This window comes from Mauremys mutica, chromosome 19, assembly GCF_020497125.1.
Source record: "Mauremys mutica isolate MM-2020 ecotype Southern chromosome 19, ASM2049712v1, whole genome shotgun sequence".
Lineage (NCBI taxonomy): Eukaryota > Metazoa > Chordata > Testudines > Geoemydidae > Mauremys > Mauremys mutica.
Genome location: NC_059090.1, coordinates 20,633,769 through 20,651,487, shown reverse-complemented (window position 1 = coordinate 20,651,487; position 17,719 = coordinate 20,633,769). Strand labels below are relative to the sequence as shown.

Genomic DNA, 17,719 nt, shown 5'->3' with positions numbered 1-17,719 from the left:
TATACAAAATAAATAAATAGCTTTATCACATTAGAAACTAAAGTTGATTAACCTGATTAAACAAAAAGTGTGGGAAGAAGAGCCAGCTACAACAGTGCACAGCAATGCATCAGATTCCTGGCAAAGGAAGACAATTTCAAATGACACTATGCCGAATAAAAACGGACAAAACTCTACTGGGAAAATATGTGTCATTGTTGCTCACCTCTCTTAAGAATCCATGCAAACTAGAGGCAGCCACAATATTCTGTACTGAACGGAAACTTCAGGTTCCTTTTATAAAAATCAAACGAACGATTTCTCACTTTCACCAGTTTGACTATCGTATCGTTTTATTGCTATGACAGGTATGGCTGGGGCGGGAATTTTATTCCAAGGGCTCCATCTCACTCCCACTGAAGTGAGTGAAAAAAGGAGCAAACCTTGTAAGACCTTATTTTCAGGCCTGTTATATATTCCTGGGGTGAAAATTGCCTTCTGGGCTGAAATTTCTCATGTTTGTTCACAGTTCAAAAGCAGAACTGCCTTTCCGGAAAATCTAGCACAATAAATGGGATAGCCTAATATTTTTTAAATATACTAAGACACAAAGCTAGGGCACGGCTGATGTTGCCTTATTAGAAAGACACTTAAGTGATTTTAATGGGCTTTGAATCAGACTGTAAGGGTACGTCTACACTGCAAATAATACCCCGCAGCAGAGCCTGGGTCAACTGACTCAGGCTTGTGGGGCTCATGCCATGGGACTAAAAATAGCAGCGTAGACCTTTCTGCTTGGGCTGGAGCCCAGCCTCTGAAACCCAGCAAAGAGGGGTGGCTTCAGCACCCAGGCTCAGGAACATCTACACTACTATTTTTAGCCCTGCAGCAAAAGCCTCATGAGCCCGTCAGTTGTCCTGAGCTCTGAGACTTGCTGCCATGTTTGTTTGTTTTGCAGTGTAGATGTACTCTAAAGGATCAGGACAGAGGTCTGCTCTTAGAGACGAAACTTAATACAACTAGGTTCCGGGTACTTTGGGGAAGTATACTGAAGCCACAACTTCCTTCCTCCAGGCACAGGGATTGGTAGATTCACAAAGGAAATGGGGTATAGGTATTGTTTAGATAATCCTCAACACATCTGGGGATTGTGGCAAACTGCTCGGAAAGTGCAACTATTAAATCTTAATGTTTGCTTCTTTTTCCTCAATAAAAATAAAGCATGTAGCCTGGACCCTTTCTATGGATGAGGGATGGGATCAATGGGCCTCCTTGGCAGCTCCCTTAAGAGATAGGAGGGGGTGTAATGGGCTGCCCCTCCTCAAGTTAAAGAGTAGGAGTTCTGAAACCCGGGGAAAGATATCATATCAGAGTGAATATTCTAAACTGAGTGACATTCTGATTCAAATCACTCTAGAATATTAAGATGAGCCCTTATGCATATTATCTATTTCAGTGTATGAGTCTATTTGTCCACCCTTAGTAAATCAGATCATCCAGGTTGTAAGCACTACGCCCACTAGCAAGCGTTTGCAAGAACATGCCCTAACTGTTCAACAAAGCAGCATTGGATTTAGAGAAATCTGTTCATCTTGCTCACTATAGTATTATAAGGATGTTTTCTTGGGGACAGGGTAAATACCTTGACCAGCATCATGGAAAGACAAATTATACTGCTATGAATAGGGGTACAAAAGCAGAAAAATAAAAAACACTACGTAAAGAGGCATATAATGAAGTTGAATCAATTTACAATGGGTAAAAACTAAACTAATTTTGACACTCTGACAATCACTGGTGTATATCAACACACATTAGAACTTTTTAATAGCTACACTACAGAAGGTGACCTTTAAGACCACTGTCCCTGATTCACAGCTAGTTTTAATTCAGGAAAAAGAAGAAGAAAAAAAGAAGAGCTATTCTATAAGTGTATAAATACTATCATATTCAAGTAAGTATGGTAGCTTCTAATGTGTGTCTTAAAATATCTGCATTTGAATTACAGGTTACAAATCAAACAGCCTCAAAAATTCTTGTAGGTTAAATGCAATTCATATGTGCAGCTAACCAAACAAAAGACTAGAGCACAGTAACACACAATGCTTTTCTCACCATAAAACTGAAAATACTATGTTACTCACAAATCCAGAGTTAGAACATATACATTCAAATCATGTACATGTTTCAAATGATAGGATTGTCTTAGCAATCACAGGCGCCAGTGTGATATTGTTGCTGGACTGTTTTAATATCTAGGGAACTGTAAAACCCACCAATACGCCTCGTTGGTTAGACTTTGGCTACTTTACACCCACTCCAAGAGAAACACTCCCATGCTCTGAATTAAAATTATGTTACAAAGAAGGAGAATTTTCAAACATTCCATTGGTTCTGAAACATTTTAATATAATGCCTTAGCATATGTGCTAATAAAGTACTCGTAAGGATGTACCACACATGATTTACTGCTAAAAATGTGTGATATTTGTTTTACTACACTGCGCTTTAACAATAAAATTGTTGTCAGCTGACAATATCATGCTAATTTAGAAACCACAGAACATCTCTATTCAGAATAATTGGATCCACACACTTGTTTTGCAGGCTGAATATAACATCTTTACAGTTCTTGGATGAATTCAGTACAAAAATGCATTATAGGATGTACATGTAAATATAAGGTATGCGCTTTTTTGTTGTTTATACATCTAAAAGACTTTCAGTTGGGTTCTTCTAATTTTATTTTCTAAAAAATTTCTTCTATGAAACACTCATAAAAAGTTTTAGTTGTCTTGCTTACAGTCAATTCCATTTTTACTTTTTTTAAATTTTTAGTTATAAAAAGTATGCTTTGTACAGATGAACTAAACATAAGAAGGGTATGGAATCATAAAAATTTAGGCACTGAAAGGGACCTCGAGAGGTATATATGGTGCACTACATTTTCCAAAATAACTAGTGATTTCCAGTGTCCTGATTTTTGGGTGCCCAACCTGTGATACCTTAAAGAAACCTAATTTTTAGAGGGAAGATGCACAGCACTAAAAATCACGACCCTTTACATTGTCTCAATTTGGGCACCTAATAATTAAGGCACAGAAATTTCTAGTCACCTTTAAAAATTAAGACCTCTCCATCCTTTCTTCTCGCTTTTCCCATTGGCTATATATTCCCATTGGAAGCAGTTACCTATCTCAGCAATTACAATTTTCCAGCACAGTAGTAAAAAGAGTCTCAGGCACTATATAGATGATGCACACTCTTAACACTACGTTGTTTGGAATTCCATTCTCCAGGGTTTTTTAAATCTTCTGGGGACAGCTAGTATGGATAAACTGAACATGTCAAGTACCTGAGTTAAGATTCCTAATTCAGCTAATGGCACCAAAACCTTTGGATGAGTAAAACCTCCTGACTGTAACATGCATCTATAGCTATGGTACCATTAAATGCTTCCAGCCTCTACCATTAGAGAAGGGAAGAGAAGTAAAAGCCAAGAGTAAGCACAGAACCCATGAAAAAAAATTGTCTAAGTAACAATAACTGTGGTACTACTGTTATCTTAGCTTTCTGTGCAAGGGCCACAAAGGTACTGCCTGCAAGTCCATGCTGTGAGTGAGTATATTAGCAGGTGTGACATTTATTTCCTATTTGCAGTGGGGGGGGTTTTAAACCGATTTAATTTTTAAAATAGTTTTTTCAATAGTTACACAGGGCTAGAAAGGTGGGGATCCCCTGAGAATAGTGCAGCTGTGCCTGTTGTAGAGGACTCACGAGTAGTGTACTGCATGTACTAGAGTGATCCTAACCAGGAGTATCATGACAAGAGTGGCTGTGAAAAAAATTAAAATTAGGAAATGAAATAAACTTCATTAAGCTTTTTGAAGGTTTATTTTATTCTTGAGTTGTCTCACCCAAACCCATTCAGATTCACCTATCTTTATGTACAGCATTATGTCAAATCTAGAACACTGATTTCCCTGCCCCCCTCCCACAACTTCTCGTACATTTCTTGGGCCTTGCCCACCAAAACATAGCAAACCAACAATTGCTTCAAAGGCATTAAACCAACGTTTAACATGCAACATGAGGAAAGGTTAAATGCAACCATTGCAATCTGGACTCTGGAGGTGATGGCGTATCTGAGCAAATCTGACACCACTTCACTGTACAGAGCAAAAATGCCTTATTGTCATGGTTAAACTCTGTGCTCTTTTCCCTTCTTGTGGCTATAACATAAGGAAGGCTGTTTCCTTGCTGAAACCAACATGAATCGCAAAAGTGCCAACATACAGAACATGTATAATGTGTTCTATCTGGAGATAAGTTTTTAGTTAATATTTTTAACTTACTTTGGCTTCGGTCTCTCCCCTGTGAAGTGTATACAAATGATGTACAGCACTTTGTGATGACGACCAAGGATGTGTCAGTACTTGGAAAACATGGAAATCATGGCCTAGCGTGTCAGTAGTGACCAGAAGCATCCCTGAGTAAAGAAAAGAAAAAGCACAAGGGATTAATCACTGCAGAGAAAGACGTTTAAGGACGTGGGTCTAAAATATCTATCACATCTTCCACTTTGTTTTCTGGCCACACACACACAAACAAATGGTGTGAAAAAATTATTTCATTCTAAAGGGATTAATTTCATGCAAATGTTTTAATTAATTTCTAAGCAGAAGTTCATTAGAAATCAGACAACTGTAACATTGTTGCCCTAAACTGTACAGTCAATTAACTATAAGTCAAGACACTCACGCTGAAAGTTAATATCTCCCATAATCACTATGAAGCACCAAAGTTACTGCAAACTGCAGTTTACCACCCTATAGCTCTCAATTGGGCATGTAAACATTTACTCTCAGCCAATATAATGAAGATTGATGTTTCCAACACAATTCCCTTCTTTCATGCAAGTGAAAACACTATTAAACATAAACTAAAGATAGCCCCTCCCCAAAATTATTCAAAGGGAGCCTCTCTCTCATAAAGCTGTATCACAGAAACTGTCTGATTTATTGCAGGAAAAGCTAGCAAATAAGAGCCTGAGTTTGCAAGTTAAATATTAAGTGTTACCTTCACAGAAAACAGGCACTAATGTACGCTGCTGAAATTATTCAATTAGACTGAAGATCAGCAGAACGATAGTAAGTTGTAAATACTATTTATTTTTTCCTCTCTCTACATGTCAGTCCATAATCCAGTTTTTGGACATTTACAACCACATATTTTAGATCAGCTTGCCATGAGAGTACAATTGTTTATACTAAAACTGAGAGCTTTTTGCTTATATAAAACTGCTGCATTATGGCAGAACTTGAGAAGACTGTATAAGAAATACCTGACATTCATTCTCCTCTACAGTAAATCTGTATTATCTTGCTTATCAAAGTAATATAATGAATTATCAATAACAGTGAGACTGATGTTTAAAGAAGTTTAAAGTGGAAACCAGTTTACTTGAACAGTTTTTTAACAGACAGAATATCGTTAAAATTATTTAAAAGGCACTTTAATGTATATACAGAAAGAGGAATTTTACACATTTCATGGTGAGTGCATCACTGGAAAAAGTGATGAATGGTGTATTACTAAGGTGTTTGCAGCAACACCATAGTTAAGGTTGAGTTTTTCCACTTAAAGCAGAATTGAAATCTCTTACTATTTCAGTGATGAAATTTTAGTCTCCAAATTTAGCACAATTACTGTTCAAAAGGACAAGTGCATTACCTGTGACATTTTTGTGATGAAATATTATTGACTTGCCCTGAGAAAATAATTTAAAATTCTTTGTATAAATGTGGCCCCTTGTTTCTCTCTCACTACTCTTCTCTCTGTAGCTAAACAGTTATATTCACAGCTCAAAACCTGTCATATATACACATCATCACATTGCTGATACAGGCCACTTTAAAAAATTTTACTGTTGAAAGAAAAAAATTATGACCTTTAATCATACCTCAATTGAAAGGAAAGATGGCCTCAGTGGTCAGGGAACTAACTTAGGATTAGGATGACTTGGGTTCAACTCCCTGCTCTACCATAGGCTTCCTGCATGACCTCAAGTTATGAAAGTCCTTGGTTCTCCATCTGTAAAATGGGGATAATTCCCTACCTCACAGGCATTGTGAGGCACTCAGATGCCAGGGTAATTCAGAGTGTATAAGCATTTTAAATAAACAGAATTGCAGAGATCCAAGATGTGTTTGGCAGACAAAATACCTGCCTCGGTTTGTCCACTGTAACAGTTGGGCTGGGACAGAGAGGGAAACCACCCTCAGTGCATGCATCCAATCCCTCAAAAATCATATACAAATGCACATTCTTACCTTCAGCAAGATTCTATCCAACAGACACACTTTCAACTGATTCTGAGTGTTGGAAATGAAAGAGTTTGTTGTGGAGCTGAGGAATCTATGTGGGTATTTGGGTATTATCTTTGTGAGGCAAGGCATTTGAGTTGAGGTTGGTCTGCATGTAAATATTGGCTTAACTGAATATTTCCTTGGTTTGCAGAGATAGTTGATAGGAAATATAGTTAAAGTTGCTCAAATGCAAGTTAGCTAGTCTTTAGTGTGGGATAACAAATAGTTTACATTAACTCTATTCTGTAAAAGCAGAAGATCTATTTCCCTTTTAGTAAAGTGTGTTATCCCCAATAATAAATACCATCTTCCATGGAGAAAATGTTATGTTCTCGATATAAATAGTGTTCCCTATGTCGGTAGCAGGCTGCCCCAACTAAATGAGTGGGAACATTACGAGACCTGATTCCACTCCAAACACATTCCCAACTCATCCATTTCATCCTCATCCATAACAATTTTACATTTAACAACAAACACTTTGTCCAAACCAGGGGAACAGCCATGGGCACTAGGATGGCTCTCCAATAGGCTAACTTCTACACAGGTTGCCTGGAGAAAGAATTTCTGGAAGAATGCACCAATGATATTTTCATCCGCTAGACAGACCTAAGTTTAAAGTGGAAATCAATTTACTTGAACTGTTTTCAATAGATACATTAAAGTGCCTTTTAAATAACTTTACAGATATTGTATCTACAGATTTCCACACAACTTCAACAACCACCACACATCCATCAAACTCTGTCTAAAATACTCCCACACTAGCAACAACTTCTTGGATACCATAATTAGCTTCAATAATGGAAACCCAACAAACAGCTATATACAAGAAACCCTCAGATCACAACATTTACCTCCACAGATCCAGCAATCACCCCAGACACACCAAAAATGTGCTATCTACATCCAGGTACTCGGGTACCACAGAATTTACTCCAAAAAGAAAGTGTGGGAGACACATCTGAGCACATTTAAAATTCCTTTCACTAAACAGGGACACTCCACCAGAGAAGTAGATTGCATCATGGAAAATGCCACGCAAATACGTGCTTCATTACAGTAAAAAAACCCTCCAACTTCACTCCCCCTAGTTGTCACAAACCACCCCACACTAGAACCCAGATGGGGTATCACCAAACAGTTACAAGCCACATTTGATGAGGACTACATCCTGAAAGAAATCTTTCCTGAACCCCCTCTTCTGGCCTTCAAACAACCCCCAACATCATCAAGCTCATCATCAAAAACAAGCTTCCCACAAACCAGGATACACCAACTCAAAGTGGCACCAAACCCTGCCACAACTATGACACAAAACCTGCAGACATATCTCCACAGCTACGATGATCAATACCCCCCCACAACACACCGTTTAAGATTTATGGGTCCTACAGATGCCTATCACATGTGGTGTATCTCATCCAATGCATCAAATACCCCAAGAACAACTATGTGGGTGAAACCAGACCATCACTGCGCTCTCAAATTAACTCACAGAAAAATTAAAAAAGACAAAAACACCGTATCACCAATGGGCAAAACTTTTCACAAAGCGATCACTCCATATCTGACCTCCCAGTACTCATCCTCAAAGGAAACCTGCACAACATATTCAAAAGGCAACCCTGGGAACTTAACTTCATACATCTGTTACACACTAAAAACCATGGACTCAGAGACACTGGTTTTATGGCTCATTTGAAACACACCCCACTGCCTGCTAACTCTTAATTGTCCACTTCATTTTAAGTGGTCTCCTACAGCACGTGTAAACTCCTTATGCTTTACAATCTAATCCTCAACTGTCCACTTGATTTTAAATGGTCTCCCACAAGGTGTGAACACCTTATGCGTAACAATCTGTCCCAACTTGTATTTGGCTCAGACACTCTCATTTCCTTCCCCAAATCTAAAGAGCTTTGTGAAGTTTGAAAGCTTGTACTTTCCACCAACAGAAGTCATTCAATAAAATATACTGCCTCACCCACCTAGTCTCTCTCTCATCCTGGAACCAACACAGTTACAACATTGCAAATAGCTTACACTATAGCTGCTTCAGATAACTCTACCCCTTAACTGAGGAAATACTTGGAATGATTCAATAGCAGAATCAGGTTTTAGGGTTAGGGAATCATTACTGGTCCCATTCCCAAAGCAGACTTTTCCAACTACACACACGCATGCACACACTCAATCCACATATTCACACCCTAACAGAACAACACAGATATCTTTCTGTAAAATAAATAAATACATAAAAATAGAAAACAAAGTAAGAGGAGAAAAATAAGATATCTAAGAGAAAAGAGGTTTGAACTTCTACTTTATGGTCTGGTGATCTTTGTCTCAGACATTGCAGGATGGTGACTGCAGTTATTGGAACCAGCCAATGGAGTAGCTTGGTCACAGAGCTTGCTGCCAGCTAGTGTCTCTTCACCTCTTCCCCATGCGGGCGGCCTGTCCAAGGGAACTAAGGGGGATGCTTGCTTCAGAGGTTGTTGGTGGACTAAGAGAGCTTTGTCTTGACCCTTACTCCCACTTACATACTCTGCCTTTCAACATCACCTTCATAGTCTGGGGGCCAGCTAAGTGGTCCATACACTTTGGGTACAGTCATCACAGCCCAATCCTTGTCAAGATGGAGAGGCTTTGGCCTGAGATCTCTCTAGGAAGTCCTGCTCAGGATGACCATTGTCTGGAAAGATCACTGTTGCAACCTCATGCCATATGATCACTCAGAAGAGAAATTAGGAGTTGCAAGGCTGCCTCCCAGCCTTCTATCTGGCATAAATAGCCACAGGGTCCACTCTTGGCATCACTACCTCTTATAGGCTTAAAACGGCTCACAAAAATAGCCAACAGCCTAGTCAGCCACCTTGTCAGGAGCTCGTACATCCTCTTACATTTTCTCAATACAATGGAAATGAATATAACTGGCCCAGGACAGACTGTCATCCTTGCATTAAAGCAAGGGAATTGAGGAAGCCAATGTGTGACCTCAACTGTGTATAAAATGATGGTTTAGAACCACTAACCTCTGACTTAGAGGCAAAGAACTGCTTTTATATGTTATCAATATAAATTCCATTTATAACAAAACAATTAAAGTTTATGCTGATCCAAAATTCTCATTTGGGCTAGCTGTCTCACAAAGGTCTAATCCTAATCTCTAATCCCTATCTGCCTGTATAGTAATTCATCAGAAACTCTGTGCTCTGAGGGTGTTATCTGTGCATTCTTTGAATGTTATGTGTAGTATTTGAATAAATTACACAGTGAAATGTGCTTGGATATCTGGAATTATAATCAGATCCATATGGTGTAATTAATTTCTTTTCCTACACTGTTTTTCTCCTTTTCTTGTCTTTTAATTTTTTTATGTACTTGCTGAAAGAGTAAATAAGTGAAAGATAATACAGCATTTTATGGGGAAAAAGGAGTTAGCCTCCATGTTTCCGTTTTAAAGCAATCTGATTTTGCAGTTTGCTTGTCTAACATAGAATTCTGCTGTGTATCACCATATGGAGCAAAGCATATTATTAGGGGATACAAACCTTAGCTGTATTAGTAACTTTTTCAGGAGGTGAAAAAATTACTTTCATAATGCCGACATTTGCATTTGATATACAAGTAGATGCTTGTCTAAACCCCAGTAATGTGCTGGTCTCAGGCATAATACCACAGAGATGCTAGTCCAAAGTAAATTTTTATAAAACGATTAGTATTTTAAAATATCTTCCTTATTGTTATTCAAACAATAAATCACCGAGGTTTGGAATGTTTGCTTTATTTTTGGTGCACACGTGCACATGTGTATGTGGTATTTTCCTTCTCTCTTTACTTCATAGCAAGGAGTTACAGTTTCCAATTACCACAGCTCTACTATTTAGTTTCTCACTCTAGCTCCCTGCAACAAAAGTACACTGTGTAATTCCGTAACACCATAGTGGAAATGATCCCAACAGAGAAATAGATGAACTTGAATCTTAATTATTCCTTTCATTGTCAAATGCAGGCAATTTTACATTCAGTTTTCTCTTTCAATAGCTTTCGCAAAGACTGTGTTTAGATGGGAATATAGGTTAGCACTGTCATAAATTAATTCCAAAAATGTATTCCCTTATGATGTATTTTGTATGAAAAATCACAGATGAAAAGTGAATAATTCTCCAGGATTTCCTGCTTGTTTTTCAAACTGGCATTAATCCCTGTTTAGCAGATAACATCTGAAAACAATTCAAATTCTTGCATACACATAACCCAGTGAGAATTTGTGTGTAAACCAGATATTACTTTATATGCATCTCATTGCAAACATTTTGATTTTCTTATCCACAATGTGAAGGAAGCAGCTAAATTAAATTAATGACTGTGCTTTACTGTGTGGTTTTTCAAATCCACAGAAAAGATTAAAAAATTCAGTTTAGATATCCTACACACACACACACACACACACACACACACACACACACAGTACTTTATCTTTGTTTTAGCTAACAGATACATTTGCTTTAATTTACAACTTCCTATTTTTCATGCATACTCTTTGGGAAACAATAAACTTCTTTCAGGAAAAAGTTTTAAAAAATATATACATAAAAGGAAAAACTGGTACAGATGTAGACTGTGGCTTAAGAGCTATTTATGCAGTATCAGAAGACTAAACCAGACTCTGGCCTGGCCATAAACTAAACCCACGCCCTAAATGAGGTGCCAAGCCACAAAAAGCATTTGCGTCAACTGGGAATACAAGGAAAAGAAGGACTTCTAATTATAGGGCCTGGAAGCGGAAGCCTAGAGTGATTAGGAGTTTAGGCGCTGCTGTATGTTTATCTGGGAGCTTCCTCTCTCTCTCACACACAGCCTGGGTTTGATAGATGAGGGTTGGTCTAGAGGGTGGGATTGAAGTTGCTGATGGTACACAGAGTTCTCCAAAATCCAAGGAGACCAAGACTGAATATTAAGTCTTCTGTGGCCTTATAGGAACATAAGTCTTTTCAACTAGGCGTCAGCTGGTTAGCCCAAAGGACAAAATTAAAGAGCAGCAAATCTCAGTTGGGTACTTGCTATAAAATCTAGGAAACCTGAGTAATTTAAGCATCTCCACCACATCCTATTTTTAACACCTATCTAATTGCATCATTGTTTCTGATGTTCATATAAATGAGATAAAAACAATTTCACCTTGGGTTAAGTTTCAGGAGTCAATTCACTTTAAATAATGGCATCTTTGAATGTAACAGAAGTCTCCCCCATTAAACAATGTCATTCTGTAATTATATATTGAAAAATACAACACACCCAAGGCCACCTGGAGCTGTTTTTAAAAACATTGAGGACCCAATTTTCGAGAAGTCAGGCACACAACTGAACAAATAAAATGTGCATTCTACAACAGGCTTAATTTAAGCATGCAATTTAGCGATCTGCATTCACAAAAGGGCTACTCAGAAGCATAAGTAGCCGTTTGTGCACACAATCATATTAAGATGATGTGAGCAACTGAACGTACTTTTTGAATACGATCACAAATACCATACATCAAGTTGAAAATTTCACATAAGATTGAGTGTTTTTAATGGCAGAATTATTTTGCATTGGGTAGGTTTTTAAAATCAAAGGACCAGATCCTCAGCAGGTATAAATTAGCATAGAAGTCAATGGAGCTACATTGATTTACAATAGCTGAGGATCTGGCCCATATTAATTTTACTCTCGAATTTACTATTCTCTCAATATTAGATACAGACATTATAGGTACTGAATTATTAACTACTTCACTAAAGTGGACCCAGTTTTGGCATGAACTGTAACTAGGCTGCTTCTATCCTAGTGCCCCTCAAAACCTACAATGGGAGCCACGTATCCACGTTTCAATGTAGGGCCAATGGATATGTGATCCATGGGTTTATGAATGTCTGTGCCCCGACCTATCAATAGACTCTATTCATATCCACTCTTCTTTCAGATTATTCACACTCCTGGAATATGCAGTATGGGCTGTGTATTGGGCTGATACTAGCCAGAATACAATCAAACATTAATGTTGCTTCTGAAGTCCATGTGTGTGTCCATACGTGGGACATTTGCCATAGTTCTAGAATTTGGCCCTATAACCAAACTGGACCTATTAAGCAATCAGATCTGATTTTTTTTTATGTGAACCTATACTACCAAAATTATTATACTGGTAAAAAAAACACTTTAAAACATCAAAAGCTTATATGTAATCATGAGAGATGATTACACCCTGTGATCCGATTAATGCAAATCTCGTATCAAGGCTGGACAATTTGAAATAAACATTAGGCTAATTTACCTTGATTAACACATAGTTCAAGTTATGCTTTATGTATTAGAACACTATTCAACATTTTCCTCAAGCGGCCAACTGTGATCCACAGTTGATGGCCCAGTAAATTTTAAATCGTGATCAGCATGGTTTTCTCCCTCCTAAACTGAAGAACACACAATAAGGACAGCTGAGCAAATGAGGGCAAGGAATCAAGGGAACCGACCGTTCTTTTAACCCTGCCCGCGGTTCCCCCCAAAAAGGATCTTAAATCCATGGTCACTACCAGTGAAGTAGCATTCTGGGTTTTTGCTAATTGCAAACGATTACAGCCAACAATATGCAAACTTTTTTTTACTGATGAAACATTATGTACATTATGTCATTCTCCGTATACTGGAAGAACATCAAGATAAATGTTGGAGAGAGAGGGTGAAATCCTGGCCCAACTGAAGTCAATGTTAGTTCTGCCATTTACTTCAATGAACCCAGGATTTCAGCTATGGTCTATAGTTGTTCATTTCTTAGAGTCATAAGTATTTTTATCCTATCCTCCCAGTATACATTTCCAATGAAAAATATCTGCTGTGCCAATGTCTCCTCTCTGATTTTACTAATTTTTAACAAATCTTAGAATTCATCAGCAAGCTACTGCATTTCAAAACCGAGGCCAATTACTTCTAATATGAACATAAACAGAAATGTATTCACACATATAAACACAAATCTTTAAGGTTCTCAATGTTTTAATTAAGTACTTTTTTTTTAACCTTTTGCAAATTTCATAGATTTTAAAAAAATCAAAATCGTTTCTGTATTCTTGTAATAAGTGATTTGAGCATCATCCAGAAGAGAAATCACACATATATATTTGCATTATTTGAAATATATATATATATATACACACACACATAACAGTAGAAGAAAAAGCATGAAAATGAAATGTATTTCAAATAATGCAAGTATAGACCCAAGTGCACTACATTTAAAATACTTACAGAAATGAAAAACAAATAACCCTAAAGCTTCTCTTTTCCTTCAGAGTATGGATGCTAATTCCAATTTCTAGTTCATGAACAGGAGAGTACATGAATACTGACATTGTTTTATAGAAAACGCAAGGACTGAGAGCACACACTGAACAACATGGGAAGGTATTGGGTCAGCCTCATCAAGGCCTTATGTCAAGACAGAGTTTAAAAGCAGTAGTGGAAAACCACCACAACTGGGATGTGGGCATAAACAGTTCTTATAGTGAGTGCCACTGTCTGGCAGCAGCAAAACATGTGTGATCACAAGGGAGGGAAGTGGTTACCCTTCCAGCAGTACAGTAAAATATGCTTATTTGGTATTTTGTTTTGGATCAGAACATTGGTTGGGTAATAAGGAACATTTTGCAGTGCATTTCCAAGCTTTACTCCATTACCTCCATCCCACAAATCTTCAAACCATTCTGACTTGGATGAAGGTGTTGCAGTGACAGGCAATACATGCACTTAGGTACTGGTAGCACTGACCAATAAACTATGGTATGGAAGTGGATAGCTTCTGATTTTGAAGAGGTTCCTTAAGTGGGGAGTTCTGGGATATGTTCCAGTCTGACTTTGGTAGTAGGTTCAACACTCAGGTGAAAAGAGAGACATGAAGCCAGATGGTTCAGAAGGTAAAGGAATGATGGATTTAGTCTATTTGTAGTAATGCTTAGGAATATTTCTGCAATTTGGGGAGCCTGGGGGGAAATCAAACATATCAAAGATCATATTCCTGGGGCCTCTTTTCAGATGTCTTACTTCCATCAAAATGACATGAAGTTGTACAGCATTCAATTACAAGGCTTCAGATGTTTCTTTTCTTCAATTCATAAACCTCTTGAGACACTTTCAGCATTAAATCCAGAGGGAATGCTGACTGAATTTACTAGTAAATCTATTTTGAAGTAACACATCTATGTCATAGCTACCCGTGATGTGTTAATTCTTTAAAGAGCAATTAAATGAGCCTAGCATTTCCTCTTTTTAGTTACAGTATCTCCTACAATCCCCGCCAGACAAGTGCTAGGTGCAGTGTAATTCTTTTTATTAAATGAAAAATCATCACTTACCTCAGGGGAGACAAAGGTGGGTGGGAAATAAATGTATTCAAAGATGGGTGGGGGTGTTGCAATTTCACAGTTACCTACTCCAAGTACTATATTCTCATTGGTGTCAAGCTAGTTAATCACCATGAAGAGGCAATTAATTTGCCATCATTCAAACCACAGCTCCTGTGCCACAGTAGAGTAGACATTTTTTGAGGGGGGGGGGTTAAAGCCTTGTTGTTTACTACAACTTTGTTGTTGTTGTTGTTAAAAAAAGAAGTCCCCCAGTTAACTGTTTCTCCTAATAAGTTAATCAAAAAGCACTGCTACCTGCCCAGATATCTCCTGCATTATTTCCCACCACTAGCCTCTCCATGTACAGTACATGCCAATAGAAAAGGCACCTGCACAACTTTTTGCAAGTACTGTATACCGTATATCATAACATGAGATGAATTTGAATAGGGTTGTCTTCAGAGGCAACAACTAAAGCTAAATACAAAGCCAGAGCAAAGAGTGGAAAAGCAAAGAATGATTCCAGTTTTAAATAATTGGGGATCAGTCTATGCTAGATAACATAGCATCTATGAGTTGAGATTCCAAGGTGAAGCTTCATCATGCAAATCTGTGAAGGAAGTTCCCTTCATTATAAAAATCCAAACAACAAAAAAGTAGCTAGCTGCATTCATATTAGAGCTGAAATACATTAGCACTTATTTAGCACTTTTCATTTTAAAAGAGATGTCTAAACATTAGCTGATCAATTTGTTTAATAAAACTCAGATTTTACACACTCGGCAGACAAAGGAAAAGAAAAAAAAATCCCTCAGTTAATCTGTGAGGCATTATCAATGCTTCCCAACAATCAAACAAGGTACTTTTCTGCCCACTTGCTCTGATCAATGGGGGAAACTTCTGTTGAGAAATTCCAATTTAAACTTCTTTAACTATTAACCCAAGACCACCATCACATTTCAATATACAGCATTTAAGTAACCAGAGGAATTTCAGGTCTGTTAGAGGTGCAGTCAGGCATTCAAAGGGGTACACAGTTTAATCTGTTTTACTGCAGGCCTAACATTAATTTTCCTGTTATTAATGGATGGAAAAGCTCTTTCCTAGCCAAGGAGGGGTAATTATTTAAAATTTAGATGTGTTGCACTTCACAGCTCTCAGCTGCTCAGCTGGCAGAAGTAACACCCTTGGAAAGCAGATCAATTATTTACTAAATTAAAGAGAGAAAACAGATATTTATAAAACATCAGCTTTTTTAAAAAAGTGCGTTGAAGTTTATGATTTTAATTTCCCATCTGAAAAAGTTTTTCTTAATGCCTATGCTTGCATAATAAACAACACCTTTTTTTAAAGTGTAAGAATGAAATAACTTTGGAGTGTCATCTATTGGCTGAAGCAGTGGACTAGGAATCGGGACTCCTGGGTTCTATTCTTCTCTGCCACTGCCTCACTGTGTGGTCTTGAGCAAGTCACAACCTCTCTTTGTCTCAGTTTATCCATCTGTAAAATTGGCATTTCACTCTCCTGCAAGTTCAAAGTTCCTTCAGCCCTCTCTCTCTTCCAATCAGCCGCTCTTTCAAACCCACTACAGACTTCCACTCTCTTACCAAATCAAATTTAATCTCACCCCTCAGTATACCTTTGATTTCATTTCCATCTACGCCTCCTGTTGCTCCTAATGACGCTTCAAATGACCTTTTTTCCTCCTCCCATTTCTTGCTCACCAAGAACCCCTCTTTCTCCTCCTTCAAACCGATTTCTTCCAGGAAGCCCTGCTAACATTTTCTCCTCACTAAAAATCTTTCTGCCTCTCTTACTTCAACTGCTGTCTTGTGTCCTGTCTTACACTATAAGCTAACTAGGGTTAGGAATGTATCCCATTCTAACCTGGTAAAGTTGCTGTGAAAATTTACACTTTGATACACAATAATTATGAATACAGATGAATGCAAAAATATCTATAACTCACAATTCAGTGCTAGTGGCAAGTTGACACAGTGGTTACCTACTGCAACAACAATATTTAGCTTCATGACCACATTTCCAACTCTTGGTTAAGCCTTTGTGTTGAAAATTCATTGTTAAATGTTGTTTCTGTTGCAGCCTCCAAAATGGGTAAGTAGCCATTATAGAATCCGTAGCCAGCATGTATCCCTACAGTAGATGTACAAAGGCTGGAAGGAAAGACTTCTAGGGAAAAGCATCCCCCAACCTGCCCTTGAGGAGGAGATCATGAAGTGTTTGCAACAATATCGTTTTCAGAGACTGTGGGCCCCAATTACTACTTTTAAGTGTTTAAGTGTCTCCTGTAAAAAAAATTCCAGATGTAGGATAATTTCCTCATCTTCCCTGGCTACCCACCGCCACCCGTTGGAGTTTTTGTAGTGTAAATGTTAGCAAAGGGAACACCTTTCATTTTTAACCTATTCCTATCTCTAATGCTGCTTATGGATATGACTGTTTGAAGGTTGCTCAGGCCTAACAATCAGCGCACACACAGACGTTGCCTGGCATGTTTTCAGCTCTATGAAACAAATGAAAGCCTCACTGTTCTCCAGTGGATTCCAGTTACACATCCATGGTATTCCCAAACTTGCCAGCTCAGGAACTGAGGGCAATTGCAAAAATCTGAAACTAGGATACCCTGTGTGATGTTGCAATAATATTGCAACACAGCAACGTACCATGCTTCTATGGCTTTTTTTTTTTTTTAAACTGATTCAGGGCCAGATTGTCGCCCAGATGCTGCATGGATGTTCAAAAGAAAGAAAGAGGGGAGGGAATAAGGAGCTCCCCATCCTTCTCTCCTGGGCAGCAGCCAGGTAGAACTGCAATCCCTGTCCTCTCTGGAGTGCAGGGAATGCTCCATCTGTGCAGCGCAGGAGAACAGACATCGCAAAAGGGGACGTGGCCAATTCTGTTCCTGATGTGCAAACTCCCATGGCTAGTGAAGAGCAGACAGGACTGGGAGCAGGTTCTATTCCC

General features: G+C 38.2%; 1 protein-coding gene across 9 annotated transcripts in view; it reads right to left on the bottom strand.

Annotated features, from left to right (window-relative positions):
- The window catches only part of BCAS3 (BCAS3 microtubule associated cell migration factor), a 482,555-nt gene that overhangs the window by 335,705 nt on the left and 129,131 nt on the right, over window positions 1-17,719 (bottom strand). For all 9 annotated transcript variants that reach the window (XM_044993805.1, XM_044993810.1, XM_044993811.1 and 6 more), the window contains exon 14: window positions 4,335-4,468. In XM_044993805.1, coding sequence (XP_044849740.1) covers window positions 4,335-4,468 — 134 coding nt within the window. The remainder of the gene's footprint in view (window positions 1-4,334; window positions 4,469-17,719) is intronic.